Source organism: Amphiura filiformis, chromosome 19 (assembly GCF_039555335.1).
Source record: "Amphiura filiformis chromosome 19, Afil_fr2py, whole genome shotgun sequence".
NCBI lineage: Eukaryota > Metazoa > Echinodermata > Ophiuroidea > Amphilepidida > Amphiuridae > Amphiura > Amphiura filiformis.
In genome coordinates this window covers 23,180,337-23,200,890 of record NC_092646.1, presented here as the reverse complement: position 1 = coordinate 23,200,890, position 20,554 = coordinate 23,180,337, and the positions used below count along the sequence as shown (strand labels likewise).

The following is a 20,554-nucleotide window of genomic DNA, read 5'->3' as shown; positions in this document are numbered from 1 at the left end:
CATGTACTATAAAAAGAGCAGGTTGAAATCAAGAATTACACCCCTTTAATCAGGGATGTAACTTTAAACGCATGAGCTCCTATGCTCCTCAGTGTGCGCTAACTCCAGGAGGGGGTAAATGTCTAATATACACGGGTCAAAAATGAAAAATATAGGCCTATAGTTTTGAACATCTACGACTTGCCGATACAGTGATAAGACAAAGTTCATAAAACAGGGTCAAGATTTTCAAATGCTCCGATTTCTTCCAAAACAATTCAACTAGTCACAAAAAAAAAAAAAAAATGTTGGGGTGTGTGACTAGATTTTCCAAAAATGTACCAAATAAATAGACTAAAATATGGGAATTTTCGATCCTTTGTGTTTAAAATTACGGTAGATCAACTTTGCTAAAAAATGATTATAATTATTATTATTTGAAAGCTTAAATGTTCAATTCAAAAATGCCCATCGGGATTAAATTTCGGTGTTGCTAATTTTTTAAAGGAAAGAGCAGATGAAAGTATCAAATAATAATTGCAAGTTGATTTCCAAGTTGTGTAATAATTAGACCTTTACCTCAGGAGACCACTCGCGCAGCTTCAGTATTTTATTTTTTTATTAGTTTGCAACCAAGTTTCCTGCTAAGTTAAGTACGTAAAGTGCTAATGGACCGTTCACAAACACTTATGGGGGTTGATGCAAAATGGAGGCCCTGGGAAGGGGGTGCCTTTAAAAAAACCTTGATGCTTCTTATAGAACATGATTTTACACTACTTTCTATGAGTTTGACATGCGTATACATTTGTCAAGGGGGGAGCTGAAAATAATTTTAGGTCCGCAAATGGGTACCTGAAAAAATGTGAATTTTTCTGTTTACATCAGGCCCCCTCTAACATGTCTTTGTGAACGGTCCCTAATGAAATAAAAAGTAAATAAATTGATACATAAATGTTTTATGGGATAAAGATTTATTTATTAGCTATTAATTATTGTATAAATTATTTGCCGTTTCATGCGAAACAGGTAATAAAATGATTGTTATTTGAATATTGTTGTTTGTAGCACATTTTGTTCGTGTACGTCTCTTGCATTAACTTAGCCTCAACTGTTGGGCTCATTTGAAGAAGAACGTGATGTTGATATTTTCCAAAAGATAAGAATTTGAACGTTTTCCCTTAGTTGCATTGGGCTAACCAAAGAAACAACTATTAAATTACGATTACTTTTAATTTATGCCCTAAAAATCATTGACTCGTGCAAAATACCAAACGATGTTGAACTACATATGCCCCCTGAAACAAGTTATCCAACAACACAATTAATATTCCTTAAATTTCAATTTATAGCTCTGCAATTTCGAATGCCCCTTTAATCTGTCAACCACAGCTCATTAAATGATCCTTTAATTCACAGGTAATAACTGTAAAGTATGCCCCTTTAAACAACTTGATTAATATTCCTTTAATTTAGATTTTATAACTTCAAATTTGCGAATGCCCCTTTTAAACAAGTCATTCAGCAAGTTTCCAATCCAATCAGTAATCAGCTACTGAACAATCAGCGTTTTCAGTGATCAGTCTTATACCTGCTGAACAATCAGTAATCAGCTACTGAACGATCAGTAATCAGTGACTGAACAATCAGTAATCAGCTCCTGATCAATCAGTAATCAGGTAACCATTCAGTAATCAGTAACTGGTCAATCAGCAATCAGCAGTCAGTGATCAGCAATCAGTAATCAGTGACCAGTCTTTTATACCTGCCGTACTCGGGGCGGTATTTACTATAGTTATTCTTCACCGCAGCCAATGCCAACTATCTCCCTTACCCCATGGCAAATACAGGGTTCGGTTTTCACCGGCAAAAACAGCTTTTTGCCGGAAAAGTGGCAAAAACTGGCTTAAAATGGCAAAAACTCATATAAAGTCAGTCAAATATTAAAAAGTAATACAGAAAAGCTCATAAATAGTAACTCTATTAAGATTTTTTAAATTTGATGTAACACATTTCAGTTACATGCAAGTGAGCAATGAAAACTCATGCCTTTTATTCTTATAAATATGTTACTTATATTTACAAAATCTGGCCTTGTTATTTTTGCAACTTAATAATTGTTTTGAGATGAAATAAAAAAACCCTTTAAAAAGGGATGTACCGGGACAGGAATGATTTCATGTGAAGATTAAATAATCCTTCTGAAAGATGCTTGTAATGTGTAATATTTGACAGGCGAGACATGGTTTTAAAATGACAATTGTGATTCAAGGATGTAGGCCTACATCTAATTGAGTGGCCTTGGTTGGATGCTTGCAATTAAACATATGGGGTAATCTCTGATAATTATTTGATATTGTTGGCTGGCAAAATAGGGAGATTTTGGATGGTGGGAAGTACTGATTGATTGGTGGTAATCATGGTGAAAAGGATTATTCCTAGTTGACGCTAATTCACATGTCCTCCTACTCAAATATTATTATCACCAGGTTTGGATGGCATGAGTAGGAAGCAGACACTGTTAGGGTACAAACACCCCTACACATAATACCCCACATACATGGATTGCTAAATGGTCTTGTGGCCTATAAAAACAAGTGACGTTCGCACCTTATAGTATAGATTAATTCATTCATAGCTCGTTTTGTTTTTTGAGAATTTAAGCATACAAAGTAACAAGCAAAATTTCGAGAAATATTATTTTTCGAAAACTGAACCCAAAAATAGCACCTTTAAAGCCAAGAATTGAATGTTTACTGATAATATTCTTAGTAACAAAATTCAATCATTACTTAGGACCTATGCCCTAAAGCTTCATTCTAGTTGTGACATATTTGTCATCATAAAAATAGACCCAAATATTTGAAGGTGATGTGTGCATCAATAGCTTTTGGTCATCATCGTGTTACCAGGAAATGTACATATTTCCAATATTCAGTGATCTTGCTTATTTATTAATAGGCCTACAGGTCTTCGATGTGAGGGATTCAACTTTTACCATGTTTACTGCATGTTGCATGGTCAAACATGTTACATGTAGTTGAAAATTATCCAACACAGTCATATTAAGATAACAGACCACCACAGACAGAGCACTAGGAACATGAATAGAGTAAGATGTGTAAATTAAATATGTCATCATAACTCAGCAGGTAGCTCTCAAGCTCTCTCACCAGAGATATTGGATCACATACCATACAACACACTGAGATACTGAACTCACACAAAGCATGTATGGTACCCGGTGTGTCTGCCCACATGATCTCATAGCCTGCCAAGATAAGTGTTCTAGTGAAGAGAACCAGCAAAACTTCCTAGTCTAGATTCAGAAAAATTATTTTCCTAAAACATATACCTATTTTACCTTACCATGCAAAATCAACACAATATTTCTGATATCCGTTCAACCACAAGTTATATGTTGACACATTACAAGCATAAATCATCATCAAAACAACTTGATTCAGGTACGTGCTTTCTTTATGAATTTCTGTTTCATACATAGCCTAGCAACAACAATTTTTTATATCCAACTAATAAGTACCGCGGCCAGCTTTGCTGGCCCCGGTACAAAAAGTGAACTGTCTATCACTTTTATTAGTTTTTGCCATTTTGCTGTTTTTGCCAAGCAGTATAAACCACAGTTAAAACCGTCGGTGTTTTTTTTTTCACCTGCAACACTGCCACCATAATGTTTTTACATGTTATTTCATATTAAAATTGTATTATTTTATTGTTTTTGTCTAAAAAAAAGGACTAGAAATACTGACTGAAAATCAATCGAAATTTTGTCTTTTTATTGTTTTTTGTAAAAAAAATACCCTTTTTTTTTATGCGGCAGCAAAAAAACAATGCGGGCAGGGATGAGAAACTAAAATTTTTTTGGCCTAAGTTCTGCCTCCTCTGCTTTGGTTTTGTAAATGCACAGATTCTCAACATTGAGCTTCTTCAAAATATGGCATGGTTTTACATCGGAATATTACCTACAAAATGGTGAATGTCACCTATCAATGTATATATTGATACTTTTTCCAGATTTTTTTAGGTGACTTCAGAACTAACATAAGATTTGATACACGGAAACGGTAAATGAATCGTAAAACATGAAAATATGTGTATATGCCTCTTTATGTATATCCCTCATGTTTTAAATGTGTCTCTGAAGTTGACCTGCGCCCCAATTATGACACATCGTACCACCCTGCTGCAATATTAAAAATAATACTTTCCACAATAAAGTTTATGCTTGATTTGTTTTCTATACCAAAATACAGCTAAATTTTCAATATATGCTTCTGAAGTTCTTGTGTTTGTTTACCTTTTCCACCTCATTTAAAATGCTGTACCAGTACTTAACTAGTACCCATATGGTTCCTCTTGAAAAACTGTCTGCAAAAACACATTTTGGGAGAAGGCAAGGCATGTACCTGAAGTCTAAGCATATGGATTTAAAAAAAAGCAAAATCATACAAGTAGAAAGTAATTTGAGCACAATTTTATTGAATTTTATTATAAATGTTTTGTTTTGAAACTGTTTGAAAAAGAGTATTCATGATATTGTAAATTTTGCAATCTGGATTTTTGTAAACATGCAGACTCACAAAATAATAATGTTGAAATGATGATGTAAAAAATAGCACCCCTGCAGCCATGTAGGCTGTATGGATATGTCCTAAAATGTGACCCACTCTGACGAAACCCGCCATTAGTCGCACTCAGCCATTTCGAGATACGGCAAGTCAAAGTTGGGGAAAGGGTAAAACACCTTGCAGATTTTGTTTTTCAGTTTTTATTAGTTTTTGATTCTTTGGTATGTTTACTTTAACCTGCCATTGAAAAGAAAATATTCTTTTACGTCTATTAAGCACCCAAATCTAGTATTTTCTGAGCAAAAACCAAGTCCTTAACATTTCATTTTACAACTTCAAAGCAATTTTTCTTGTATTTGCCTTTTCTTTATGTGTCGCTTCCCCCCTTCCATTCCGTTGAAAGACCGTAGAATGAGGACCACATGTCCCAGAAACATAATTTTGGTATTAAAATGAAAGCTGAAGACCTATACTAAATGATGACATCAAAAACTCAATTTTCAAAATTAGTGACTTAAGAGAGATTTTCTGAGAAATACTGATGCTATGGGAAAAAGGTGGAAGATGGGGGTCAGCAAATTTCAACCATATTTTGGCAATTTAATAAGTTTGGATAAGTGTTCATAATAATCAGTATAAAAAAATCTGCTATGCCCCCTCCTGGGAAATATGGGCCCCCTAAAATATGCCCCTAACACATATTTCCCTGACTTGTAAAATGCCGTTTTATGCCATTTTTGAACAATTTTTTGGCACCTAAGACAAGCATCTATGAAAGTAAATTTTTCTACACATCTTCTTTCATCCTTTGTCTTCATCAAAAAATATAAAACAACAAATGTTTATATTGGGATGTTCCATTTATGAACAGGGGTGGGGGCCCATATTTCACATTTTACAACTTTTGAAAAAAAGTGAAATATCCCTCTACTTTGTGACGTCATTGTAGGAGTTCCTCAATCTTTCTCAAATTGTTCATTACAGGAGAGAACCTCTGTACATAGGTCATTTATATAATGCAATAAAAATCATGGAGACTTTTTTTACTTTTCATAGAACACAAACATGGATTTTCCCAATATGTGACATTGGTATAATGATGCTGTATATAACGCCAACATCAAATATAAGATCTTTTCACTGTAGCAGTCCCTTTTCTTGAGCCAATAGTCAGTTATTCCATTGAGGAGTTAAGAACCACATTTAAGAATGCAAATCAAGTACAGGGTAGGTGTTCTCTTTTACAGCATATTGGTAAAATCGCCAGTAGATAATGCTCCTTGAATATGAGCCCTCTCATGTCACAAGCTCGTATTCATACATGTTAGTGGTATTATGATTATTATGAAAATCACAAGCTCCTATTCTGATTCTTAATCATTTCACATGCGTCAGTACTTAAGCTATAGGAACTAGGCCTAGTAGGGCCCCATACCCCAAAGTACTAAATCCTAATAACCTGGGGGTGGAACTTAATGCTAGGAGTGGGCTATAAATGGGACTTGTTTTGTTTTGCTTCGGGATAAAGTTTTTTGTATGTTCTATTTAACCTAGGCCTATCTCAACATGAAATTACAAAATGTTAAGCCTGGGTTTCAAAAAGAATGTGCACAGCAAAAAATCCAAAATGGCCACATTTTCCCTGAAAATCACATATTTAGCCATAACTTAGTCATTTTTGGGTCTTTTTACCAGGTTCTGGTGTCTAGTCTATGTTTTTTTTGGTCAATCAATCTATTTATCAGTTAGAAGTAGTCTCAAATCTTCATGTGTTGAGTTACGACCATTTCTGACCCAATGCACCTTTTTACCCAAATTTTGAACCAGGCCCATAGACCTCATATTTAAATTACAGAAAAAGCTAGACAACAGGTAAAAACTTACATAACACTATACATTGGAAAAACGAAATAGACACACAACATACGTTACATCAAGTAAAAAATGTAGATTTTTGCACTGCAGACTTTTATACAATTTTGATAGTTTAATGGTTTTTATTGTATTTACATTTGTAGCAATTTCTTGCATTACAAAAGTTTGTATTACACTTTATATTACTGATTATATGAGGCTTCTTTAATTGTGAGCTAGGATAATTCAAAGAGAAGGCAGTTTACATGGCAACGCCATATATACTAATTTTAAAGCAAATTTCCCCAGTAACATTTGACAAATTCCCTCAACATGTGAACATGACCTAAACATTTTACCCGGAATAGCCAGTATCAGGGATAATAAATTCTCTCTTTTTTTTACACTGTCAGTATGGGAGAGCTCCAACTAAGCCATGTGTATTGACCCTTGACCTACCCCGGTGACATTGGTATGTTAAAATAAGATGAGGAAAGAAAATTTGTTATCCCCAATACTGGCTATTTGGGAGTAAAATTTTAAGGACATCTCCACAATATGAGGTAAAATTTACAACAAAAAAACATAATATAAATGGCTACTTGTTATGTTGCTACGGAAACTGATAAGTGTCACAGGCACAATCTCAAACTGCTGCATAATAGTGTCCTAGATATCATCATCAGTGCCATGTGGCGCTGCTAACTTTCATCTCCGGTATCAGTACCAAGCGTATCAGGTGATCCACTCGAAGGTTTTGTCCCCCGCGTTTCATCCCCATTATCATCAAGGTAAAACCCAATATACCAACTTTTGTTGCCTCCCTCATCCCAGATGACAGCAACAACCTTTTTCTGTGACCTATGACCTTTGAATTTTGGGCATCCGGCAGTTTGACCCCAAATTTTGAGCAATTTGTTGCATTAAAAAGTTTGTATTACACTTAATGAGTATATTATTGAGATATGGATTCTTTAATTTTAAGTTACATGTATTAGGAGATTTTCAAAGGAAGGCAATTGCCATGGCAATGGCCATTTATACTAATATTTAAGCGAATTTCCCCAGTAATCTATGATCTTTGAATTTTGGGCAGTTTGACCCCAAATTGACCCATTTTCTTCATTTTGAGCAATTTGTTGCATTAAAAAGTTTGTATTACACTTTATAAGTATACTATTGATATACATGGATTCTTTAATTTTAAGCTACATGTATTGAGATTTCAAAGAGAAGGCAGTTGTTATGGCAATGGCCATTTATACTAATATTTAAGCGAATTTACCCAGTAACATTAAGCAAATTCGATTTCACAAGAAAAGTATAGGCCCTCTCCGAATAACTGCTAACAGAGCCCGTTTTAGTACTAATTTCGATGTTGAAATAGCAGCATCACTTTCTAACATTTGTTAATAAAAACTGAACCTTACCTGTAAAGATAGACAAAATTGGAGCTTAGTGAAAATTTAGGCTTTATTTAATACAGCTAAAAATAAAGAAAACTATTGTCATGCGTGGTAGAATTGCCGCTTAAAAATGTTGATTTTTACATGCTTTTCACTATGATGGAGAGGTTATTTGGTGGTCTCTGCGCCCCCTTAATAGACAGAGGTCACTCAGATGAAAGAGAGCAGTTTACTGGTATATTGACCATCAAAGGATCCTCAATACAAACCCCAAAATCCATATAATGTGTCAGCATTTTTGGTATTTCAAAATCGAATCATAGATACATAAGCGTTTTTATGTTTAACACAATAACACCCCTACTTGATCAATGTAGTGTTCCAATATATTATTGTCTTCGTTGTTTAAAACTACATAGTGATAGAAAATAATTATTGTAGGCCCTACCTGCGTTCCTTGGAAGAAAAAGGTAATATTCATTTGAGGGTGCATAAAGCATGATGCAAAAGGTTATTTTAAATCAGCACAGACAGAATTTTAGTACTGACCCGGGTACTGAACCCCTTTATAGAATAGTCCTGTTCTATAAGCATTTATCCAACACAATTTAGGCCCCAATTTATTATGTAATAGTTTTGTTGATGTTGTTTACTTCTGATAGGCTCCCTTTTCGTCAAATTTCATTTTTAAACTTAGAAAAATCACCGTACCTAGTTTAGCATGAAAATATCGCAATTTTGCACTTTTCTGAAAAAGAGCATAAAGTAAGATGTGCTCATTTTAAAACGGAAAAAGTCTCCACGATTTTTATTGCTCAATTGTTCAACCTATATCTACTTTATCCAACAAGTAAATAACTTTGACAAAAATATTGAGGAACTCTCACAATCATCTTGCAAACTTTGCTTCAAAATTAGCATTTTGCACTTTTCTGAAAAAGAGCATAAAGTAAGATGTGCTCATTTTAAAACGGAAAAAGTCTCCACGATTTTTATTTGCTCAATTGATCAACCTATATCTACTTTATCCAACAAGTAAATAACTTTGACAAAAATATTGAGGAACTCTCACAATCATCTTGCAAACTTTGCTTCAAAATTAGGATTTTTCACATTTACACAATTGCTGAAAAGGCCATTACACCCCTCTCTGAAAATGGAACAACCCAAATGTTGTACAAAGAACTTTTAATTGTTATGTCGATACAAAATGTGTATTATTACTGTGAAGTATAAATAAAATGTCTGCAGATGCGCGTTATTACGTGGCTCTAATCAAAAGTTAGTGCACATTTCAAAGTTTTTGTGTCTGAGAAGACAATCATGGGGGTCAATTTGAGGGGGGGTCCAGTATCTCCCGGGGGGGCGGTCCCCAAATTTTTTAAATACCTCCACTGTAAATACTCATGGACACATGTTTGATTGACAAAATATGAACAAAATTTGCTGACCCCCATCTTCCACCTACCATCTGAGTCTATCGGGTAAACCCTCTTAAATGTCTGGTTTTGTGGGAGCAGGTCACAAATGATCTTCAAAATAGCAAAGATATAATGAAATTGACCTTTTTATGTCTTTTAGATAACCCAAATCTTCAGTTCTCCCACTGGTGGATCTGAAGATGAGTTGATGCATAAGGATCAGCAGGAATTACCCCTCAGAAATACGACAAAGACAGGCCTGGGTCTTAGTGGTGATGAAGTTTTGGACAGAGACAAGCGGGCAGAATGCCCAGCCAGTCCAGTTGGTGAGGTAAGGGTATTTATCATCTTTATTTTGCTGTCATAGTGCTCGTTAGTAACCACTGGTTCAAGCCTTGGCTAATACACCTGTTCCGAATTATGATATGTCATAGGCTTTGTGTTGTATCGGTTAGTGGTTCATAACAAAGAAAGAGTCAGTTGACCTAGCAACGGTCATATTCTAATGTGCACTATGTCAGCGAATTGTATTATTCATATGTACTGTCTTAATTAGGGATGCACCATTTGATTCTCAGGGGGGGGTGGCAGTTTAGGTCTGGTGAATTTTTTTTGTCGCCTTTATACCTTTTTACCTTTATACAGACTTGGGTGGGGACATTTTTTTTACTCATCAGTGAGGTGAAATTTGTTTCTTTTCGTCTCACTATAGTGGGCCTGTGGGCCACAAAAAAAATCTCCCAGGGAGGTCAAAATTGTAAATGTTTGAATTTTTTGTTTTTTATGAGGGGAGCTTAGGGGGGATCTCTTACTGGTACAAATAGATGCTTTTTGTGGCCCGGGCATAAAGAATGACAGATTTGTCTGATGAAAAGTCAGTGTTTATTCATTGGAGTTTATACTAGTTGCCAGGTCTGTAGCCAGAGGGCGTGTGACACACAGTGACCCCAAATCGGCAAAACGGTCCACTTTTCAGGACAGAGTTGTTAAAATGTACCACACAAAGTTCTGAGTTAGTAAGAAACACCATACCATTATGGGGACAAGGAGAACTGATCAAAATACTGAGCCTTTTTGAGGGTTGGGTAAGTTCACTTGAGGGGGGGGGTAAGTCCACTTTTGCGGGGGAGGTCCACTCCACATTTTGGAAACTCCACACCCCCCCTTGCATACACCACTGTCCAGGGAGCAGCAAAATTGCAATCTTAATTATCTTAATATCTTGTCTTCAAAGAGATAGTGAAAATGTGCTGGGTTCTTTTAATTGATTTTTTTTAAAGGGTCTTGTGTTGACAAAGGTTACAGAAACATCATTTCCATAATTTAATATCGAATGAAATACATTAACTGGGGAATAACATTTGATTTTTCCCCCCCTTTTTTTCCCCTTTATGTCAATTCAGGGGGAGAGGTTCCTATAAGAATCTTGTTTCTTGGCATTGTCTTCCAAATGAAGTTAATTTTAATTGTCAGAAGCTAGTTAAAATTTTAAAATTGCATTTAACTCTGGAATTACCCTTGCACAATGACAATACCTCAAAAATGCCTTGTCATTCACATGGGCATTCCACATACACTGTATCATGGTGTCTTTGCAGTGTACTTTGGACAGTAGCCAGCCGAAATAAATGATTTATGATTAGGATGAATCCTGCGGATGAATAGGAGACAAACATGGCAGGTCCTATTGATATTAAATTCCCGATTAAATTAGGGCACAGATCAATATTTGTATGAACAAATCATTCTTTAAATTCTACAAGTTTAACAACCATGACAACCATAATGTTAATGAATTGCTATTGTGGTCGTGGGAAATTTCTTTATTGAATATAGAATAATTCCTTTCTTTGCGACAGAGTATGCTCTGGGAGTATGTATCTTTCATAAATTCCATACACATTCCAGGACGCTTAATTTCTTTCTGCAACCATAATGGGCCACAATATATCACTAATTAACCGCATAGTCCGAGGCAAGGTTCATTATTATCAGGGTTAGGGTTTTTTGTTTGTTTTGTTTTATTTCTTCTTTAACCTGGGACACTCAATCAGTTGAAAACACAATTAATCATCTGTTCTTCCTTGAGGCCCAGGGATCAATACAACATTTACATAACATAATTATTAAGGTTTTAAAAATACTACATACATTCAAATACACGATAATATTGCAAATTTTGATAAATACAATGCTTACAAAATAAATCAAATTACAATGTAACTTTACAACATATTTAAAATACTATTAATATTACATACATAGGCAAAGCATATAGAATAAAGGATCAAATATAAACATTAAAACTACTTAAAAGATAAAACACTACAAAAATCAACCTATCCCAGCAAACACAAAAACGTTTTAAAAACGTTTTAAATAAGTTATATTTTGGCTTTTGGTTTAGGTAAAAACGTTTTAATAACATTAAAATGTCGGGTTATAAAAGGTCATGATAGCGTTTTAAAACGTTTTGTATGAAAACACACTACAACAATATTTTTTTAATGTTTTCAAAAAATGTTATTGTAAACTATTTTTGCAAACATTTTTGCCAAATATTGTATCAATACTTAAATAACATTATGTTAAAATATTTGAACCCAGTAAACACAGAAATGTTCTTAAAATGTTTTTTTCAAAACATTCTAATAACATTTAAATGTCGGGTTATATAAAGGTCATGAAAACGTTTTTAAAGCGTTATTGAAAATATTTTGGGCAAACATTTTCGCAAAAATATTTTTTCAACCCAAAATAACATTCTGTTTAGAATGTTTTGTATCAAGTTTTCAAGAATGTTTTTGGAATGTTATTAAAACGTTTTTATACCCTTTATATAACCCGACATTTAAACGTTTTCTGTAAAATATTTTTGTTTGCTGAGCAGTAGATTATCAAAAAATGTTTTGTAAGGTTATGAAAACGTTTTATACTCTTAATATACCCTTTATATAACCCGACATTTAAACGTTTTCTGGCAACCTTTTATAACCTTTTGCGAATGATGTCGAAAACGTTTTGTGTTTGCTGGGATGAACCAGCATAGCTATAAAACAATAATAATTATAATATTATTCAAAACAATCGATTGCACCAAATACAAACTAAATAATTCATAAATTTAATGTCAAATACAAATAATTCAATATGGAAACTGATTGCACAAAAATGTAGTAAGGCCTAGCATGATAGTATAAATACAACTCAAACAAATCTTGCAAAATAAACGAATGAAGCCAAAATATGAAACAAATTTAAAGACTACAATTTAAGAATCATAAAATTGAGAGTTGTATATTGTTTTGAAAGTTGCTTATGGTTAGGGTTAGGGGTTGGGTTAGGGTTCGGGTTAGGGTTTAGGGTAAGGGTCAGGGTTTAGGGTTAGGATTATATTTGTATTTAGTACTAGTATACTGTGTGTATAATGCACTTTATTCCGTAATCAATAAGTATCATAAACAAACACCTTTCTGGCACAAGAAATCATAGCACAGTCGTGTAGGTATTAGACTATGGGTACATAGATTGTGGGTTCGAACTCCAGGTAAACCGTTGTAGAATTTTAATTCTATCGATTTCTTTTTATTTTATTAAGTAAGAGGAAATAATAATGGTAATAAACTTGTGTTATATCTAGCCTCATAGGCCTATAATTACATGTATGTACTATGTGTTATCGCATTGCGGCCCATTATGGTTGCAGAAAGAAATTACGCGGCACACATTCTAAATTGGACAAAGTACCATTGAAAATGGCCGCCCAGGGCCATTAATTTGTTTTGCAAACATTTTTAAACATTTAAATTGTCATTATTTGTAGGTAACTTTTAAGAAATATAATGTGTTGAGAATGTTACGAAAACATTTGATAAACGTATGTAATCCAAAAACTATTGTCAGGGCTGGATTTAACTTTTTTGGGGCCCTGGCCACTGGGCCAGGCCAAAATTTTGAGGCCCCAAAACGCACTGTGAGAAATTAAGGCATGTGCACTCAAGTGGTCAAGTTTTGGTTCAGATATTAGATTGACGGTGTCGGTGGGAGCATTAGGCTACAATTTAGATGGAGACAAGCATAAATATTACTAGGACATTTGCACGTGAGCGCATGGAAAAATGTCAGTTATAGCCCAAATTGAAGCTGAATTTTGCTATATAACAGGCCAGTCCACGTGAAGCGCGTAAAATGTGCAATTCTATACCCTATTTTGGCCCAAAACATGGTGTTTTTTGGCTAAAATAGAAGATGCACAGGGCAATTTTTGGGCATCTGGCCCAATGGTAAATCCGGCTCTGACTATTGTGCACCCTTTGGAAATTGTCACAAAATGTTGTGTTTGCTGATTTTTTGTTTCTTATGTGTGTTTTCCACTTTTTCTCAAATACAATTTTCTTGTACATGTACTATGTAGGCTAAAAGGAAGTTGTTCAGTATGTTTCACCTTAAAAGTATTTTTTGAAAGATATGGAATATCATTTATTCATGCTTTCCCAATTATTTGTGTATAGTTTATAGTATGAGGCAATTAAATAAAAGGGCATTTTGTGATCCACAGCCTCTACCCCATCCCAGTGCATGCCTACATCTACCCCAGGCATCTAAAATCCACGCCACAGCCCCTTGAGTAAGGCTCATTGGCTCAAAACATGCTCAGGCAACAAGTTAATTGAATAATTTCATATCAACATTTTTAGTATTTTTCTTACCCAGGAATCCTGTATACCAAGCCCAGATGAAGCAATGAACTTGAAGTATGAGTATACAGATGAGAATGGTGTCACTTGCACATGTGGGCTATGTCCAGCACCTCAGTACGGGCACTGTGCATGCACACCAACAGGAGAAGAAATCATGTAAGTGTTCAAGACACCTGTAACTATCCACCAACCAGGGACACACACATGAGAAACTACCCTTCAAATGCAGACACATAGGAACTGCGGATGTCCCCGGTTGCCAGAACGTTCCAGGTTGGCCCAATTTACATGTTAAACATGTTAAAGCATAAACATTAGTCTGGTTAGATGGGGATTTCTCTTATGTGGCACGGTTGGATAGTAAAAACTCGGACGCATGTGTGTACATCCCTGGTTGCCGGCATTTACATGTATTGGGGGCTGGGATTTTAGGGTTAATTTTTAAAGTCAATTCAGATGGATTCTTACAACATTTATACGTGAGTGGCTCACTGGGGCACTTTTTCAAAAATCACAAAAAATATTAAAAAGTGCTAATATTGCCAAGTTGGTGAAAATACTCCAGAATTTAAGTCCTTCAGTGGTAGTGCCGGGGGAGGGGAGCATTCAGAACTCTTGCCCCCAGTCAGAACTCTTGCAACCCAGTTTCTCCCTGTAAAAATTACGAAAATGTCCACTTTTTGCGCCAATTTTGCGCAAAATTTGTTGATTTGATGTTCTGTTTTTCAGGATCAATGCCACACATCCCACCCAATTCAAAATTAAGTAACCATCTGGGGTTTAGAGGCAGCGTCCATTTGTTTGGTTTTTTGTTTGTTTGGTATGATTGTTTATGTTTGTGTAGTGTACTGATTGTTTGTTTACTTTATCATGAATGGTATCAGTAAGAAATAAGAATAGCCCATATTTATATCCTTTCGCATGGGGCTCCAATTTTAGCTAACATTTTGCATGTTTCTTTCTTTCTTGTCTCATTTTGTTTCATGTTTGTGATGGCAGCCAATGTAAATTCCCAGTTGCAGGTGTCACCTATATGCCTTATCATAATAAATGTAGGGTGCCATTCAATTGCACCCAGTGTCCAGGGAATATGGTGGTGGTAAGTTGTTTTTGGTTCATCATCATGAAGTTATTTTTATCATTTTTATTTGCATGATTATTGTCATTACATTTTTTTAAACTTTTGTCTGTGTTGGTTAAAGTTAATTTCACGGGTATAAAGTAAGTATATAAGCAAATGTGGTATTAAATTTGAGCTAATAAAATTCTGCAGATATCACCTAGGTTTCATTATCATTGAGGTATAGGACTTTTAATTTTTTCGGAGAAGAGCAGGTAGGGCAACTACTTGATTATATTTCTACATGTTCATACTACATACTCTGAAAATTTTAGAAAATTTGCACGAGTTCATTTAAAAAAAAATCACATTTTTGTTCCTAAAATGGGGGTTATAGCACCCTCAACGGGCACTCTCTCCATAGGGCGACATGTAAAGACCAGTTATAGACAAATGGCCCTAAAATATAAACGGACTCGTGCGAATTTCCTCAAATTTTGCATATGATTTAACATCTGGAATGTAATGCAAGTGATGTCGTTGCTGCTCTTCTAAATTCATTTTTAAAATGTCCGCCCTAGACCAAGGTGATATCAGTATCAATAAAATTGTCATTACATGTTTGGGTTCAGATTTGTGACAGACAGGTCAAAGGAGTGAGGCCTTTCTTTTTTTGGGGGGGGCGTAAATGTATGTAGGCCTACTTTGAACTTGTTTAGGGAAAAACTGGAGGAAAAGAAAAACTTTTTAATCATATCTGTGAGATTAATATTGAAAATTACAACTTCAAATGGGTCTGGGCTATGTACATGATGCATGTAATAAACAATAAAAAGAATTATGAGATGATATGTCCATATAGGGGAAGGTGGGGCATAACGGACCCCCGGGGCAAAACGGAACCACCTGGAAAAATAGGCCTTCGCAATACTGCCGTCTATGCAAATTATATTGAGGAACACAAGTATGGCTACGAGGAAAAAAAAAAAAAAATTTTATCTGAAACAATCCACTGACATACGAGCAAGATCGAGTCAAAAATTAATACCGTCTGGTGTAAGATATGTAGATGTTTAATGCGCTGAAATTTTACTTCATTAATATCGGATTCCCAAATAATTGTGTATATTGTAAACACGAAGGTACTAGCCATGAGCTGTATTAAGTGCATGGCCTATATGCTACGATGTATTATGCATGCAACCTATTTCTAAAAAATCGGGTATGGGGCAAAACGGAACCCTAGGTGTGGGGCATAACGGAACAGGGTTCCGTTTTGCCCCGGCGCTTTGTCCCACAGATGGGTTCCGCTTTTGCCCCAATTGGACATAACTTGTCTTCACTCAAGGAAATGTAGGCATTATCTAGGGGCCTACTCGAACATGGTAAACACTTCGCTGAAACATAGACATAACTAGACCTACAGATAGAATTAATGATTAAAAGTTAACCACTTACTCCACAGAGATGGTAGGCCTACTGAATATTTCTTTCTGATCAAATATTGGTCATACATATTATAGGCCTACTAGGCCTATAAAAAGTTCCACAGAGATGGTAGGCCTACTTAATATTGTAACTGAATATAGGCCTACATATAACTAGGCCTAGGGCCCACCGATGGAACAACTGATATAAGTTTACACCCAGGGTGCCGTTTTGCCCCATAGGGGTTCCGTTTGCCCGATAGTGGGGCAAAACGGGTTTTTTTGTTGAAAATATTTCTTCATTTTTATAAAAAATTGTAAGATTCAAGTTATATTGGTTAATGGTATATTAAAGGTAAATACAAACTTCAACTGAACATATAATTTTTACAGTCATATTACTTATGGTGACGTCACAGAGCATCCTCAAAGTTAAGTGTTCCGTTATGCCCCACCTTCCCCTACTCATCACTACATTGAACTAAAAATGCATTTTACTTTGTTTTTATTTCTTGTTTGTAGTCAAAAGAGTGCATCATCAATGATGTAAACCAGGACAGCAAGTGTGGCTGCGCTGAAGGCTACTACCAGATCAGCGACACCACTTGTGAACCAATACACAGATGTCCCAAAAACCATCAAGTAGAATATACCCACAAACTTGGTAGGTACACTTCTGGGAAGGGGCACTTGTATTCCGAGATAAATATCATTTTCAAGTAAAAAAAATAATAAAAATGGTACTTTTTCATCATGGGCAAGTATAATAGAGTATCAAACATTTTTAAAAAAGGATAATTTTATAGGACCTCAAATAAAACATAATGATATTCTAGGGTAAGGGGTCAATATCCCCAGGCCTTCGGAAGCTGTGGACAAGAGCCCCAAGGGCCAACAGTTAGCCCATCTCTGCCTTTTTGGAGGACAACTTTCCTGGAGGGCAACTATGAAAGAGGCAAAAACACTGATCTCGGCAACATCTCACACACCATTACCCACTGAGGAAGGAATCAGTTGGTTCCAAAATATTTGGGAAAATAACCTGGTGAGTGCAGTTGAACGTTTTTAAATCTTTCTACATGCAAATTATATTATCTTTATATTCAATTTTTTTTAGATGAACAGTACACATCATACACTTGTGTACCATGCCCTGATGGGTACATACAGCCGAATGATAATAGCTCTGACAAGTGCTATCAAGAACCACTGGCCGTGTCCACTCCAGAGGAACCAACACCTGCAGCGAATATTACTACCAAAGGTAAGATTTGGGGTGACCATGTGATTAGGCCAAAAAAACCAAGTAGTGTTTCCTATAGCGCACGCGCATTTCGTTTTTGACAGCTTATTGTGCACATTTGAATTTTTTTTCACTTACAAAGAAAAAACGAAAAATTTACACATTACACAACAAACGAGCATAGTGAAAAACTACTGCAGGTTGAAAGGGGGTCATAAATATTCTTGAATATGAAGAAATGATTTTTTTTTGTCAGAGAAACCCACTGTAAATTCCCATTCCAATTTGCAGTGAAAAGGTTGTTTTTTTCCATTTCAAGACATGGATTAAAAAAATGCATTTTGCATTTGACTTTTTGGACCTGCTACAGGAAACAAACATGTTTTTTTTGGCCTTGCAGTTAAACATGTAATACAGCTCTTTTGGTCAATTATCAATAATTGAGAAGTCAAAATATTTGAGGGTGTAGTATAACCCCGAGTATAACATTATATCAACCATGGGCGTCAATCCTGGGGGATGTGTCCCCCCTACTTTTCGACAAAATGACCCATTTTTTGATCTTTTCAGCCACCACAAATTTTGGCCGGTTGGCCCCCTACACACATACACAGTTGCTCGCTGGTATTTATCAGTTTCCCAGTCTGACACAGACTAGTCATGATTAGAACAAATGTTGAAAGTAACGGCACATGTTAGATAATTGCTAATGTACTGATTTCTATAAAAAGTTACGACATAATATTCTTTCATTGCTTATTTCTAACTTCTTCAAATTATGTTTGTTTTCATTGTTAGAAACTATAAAAGACAGCAATACCAGTGATGCCTCTGGGACCATCAACCAGAATAGTAAGCATTTTTCAAAATATATATTTTATTTCAAAACTCATCAAAATCATGCTTTGAAAATATGAATAACTATTACAGATGAGATGGTTCTAAATTAAAATATATGCAGTGGTGGCAAAATATGGTGGGCCCTCAAGCCAAAAATCTGTAGGCACACCGATACGCTACCCTGCAAACCCGCAAAAATTTGCTACCAAAGTCACCGAGATTGATTTATAGTAATGCTGAGTTCAGCATCAATCCAAGGCATTTACCAGTTGTTGATTTGCGAGTCTTACAAAGTGTCACAAAATGTGACCCATTGTGACATTAAAATTTGGGAGGGTCCGTAAGATTTCAAACCCAATGGCCTCACTATGGACCACAATGGCCTCATCCCAATGGCATAGCTCAATAACCTCAATTAAACAATCATAGTGCAAAATTTGACCTCAATTTGCAGAGTATACATTTTTGTACTCAAATTTTCAAAGATCATTCAATGAATGTACAAATGTATAAGGGGTTAAAGAACTGTGCCCTGATAGATGAGTATGTTGTGGATCCTAGTGCCTGTATAGCCCTTGAAAATTTTCGCTTAAATTTAGAACACTGTGAATATAACGAATATTTATTATGCATGCATGTTATTTCAATTTCATTTCACTTCAGATAAAACAGATGACGATCTGTGTGACAAGGAAGAGCCTACCAAGCTGCCCAAAAGTTCCCCTCAAAAGGATCGCCTTCTTCCCCGCAGTATATTGATCGCAATCTTTTTGCTAGCCCTTCTTGTGACATTTGTTTTTGGGCTTTACTTTGTGGTCCTTAAAAATAAATGCATCGGATGTATTCAAACTTGTAAGCAGAGGCGACAGCAACAAAAACAACCCATGAGCTCTGCCGTTCAGTTTCAGCAGGATAGTAATGGTAGGTATGACACCAAATGTTAATTTACACGGTAGGTTTTTTTATGATGGATCTGAAAAAATAACTGATTTTACATGCATATAGCAAAAAAATAAAAAAATAAAATATATACCCGAATTGTGTTTTGTCGCCTAAGGATGATAAGTATTTGAAAACACTGATCAAAATCTATCTTTCTCTTTCAGGTGGTGTTGTACACGTGTAAGAAGATGAATGATGTGTCAATATTAACTCCCTCTGCGCGACCCGTCAACTACAGACAACAAGTTTCTTTTTTTTGTTAATTAAAAATTTCAGAATTGTAAATTTTCATGACCATATTTGGAATCAGCATGAAAAATGCATTAAAATGAGTACAAACAAGCCTAGTCTTGGTTCAGTGGTTCTTAAGATGGCTCTTGATATTTTGAGAAAATATTTCAAAGCTCAAACTTTTTATGTTGAAGCCTATGGCTAGCATGCAGTGCATTAATCTAAAGCTTCTTTCTTTCAAAAGTCACAAGCGACTAAACCACTGTACACTATTGAAACATTGAAATATAACTAAGTAGTAATTATTGCTTTGGCACTTATTTATGGAACTAGTGGTTCTTTCCAGTCACAAGTGACTAAAATTTTGAACCACAATTGAACACTTTTGTGTAATTATTGCTTTAGCATAATGGAACTACTGAGTTGAATCATAATACTTTGCAAACATGTGTACTGTTAACGAGTAAATCAACCAGGCTTACATACATTTCTTGTACACCAGTATGAAATATGAATCATATTAGACAGTAAACAAAATTTGAGGAAAAAATGACTGTGACAGACTTTATAAAAATGATGCAAACTTATTTCATGTCACAAATTGTAGATACATGTATGAGACACAATCTGGTCCATGGGGGCCAAATTAGGCGGCAAATTTGAAATTCCGATAAAGGCAAAAATATGGAGTAAAAAAAGCAATAAAATACATAAGGAAATAGACATCACAAAACCGTTGGTGTTTTCAGCATATGATAGCCTAATGTTTGTAATGTTATAATTATAGTATATAGTATAAAAATGCCTCCTTTGGCCCCTATGGACCAGATCATGTCACATATTTATTTGTAAATAAACTGTTTAT

General features: G+C 35.2%; 1 protein-coding gene across 1 annotated transcript in view; it reads left to right on the top strand.

The window, feature by feature from the left end:
• LOC140141068 (uncharacterized) overlaps positions 1–20,326 on the top strand; it is a 50,063-nt gene extending 29,737 nt beyond the window's left edge. Inside the window, exons 2-9 of the mRNA XM_072162841.1 lie at positions 9,407–9,577; positions 13,960–14,102; positions 14,946–15,045; positions 16,956–17,097; positions 17,551–17,697; positions 18,475–18,528; positions 19,180–19,437; positions 19,623–20,326. Of these exons, the coding sequence (XP_072018942.1) occupies positions 9,407–9,577; positions 13,960–14,102; positions 14,946–15,045; positions 16,956–17,097; positions 17,551–17,697; positions 18,475–18,528; positions 19,180–19,437; positions 19,623–19,642 (1,035 nt within the window). The 3' untranslated portion in view covers positions 19,643–20,326. The remainder of the gene's footprint in view (positions 1–9,406; positions 9,578–13,959; positions 14,103–14,945; positions 15,046–16,955; positions 17,098–17,550; positions 17,698–18,474; positions 18,529–19,179; positions 19,438–19,622) is intronic.
• The last annotated feature ends 228 nt before the right edge of the window (positions 20,327–20,554 follow it).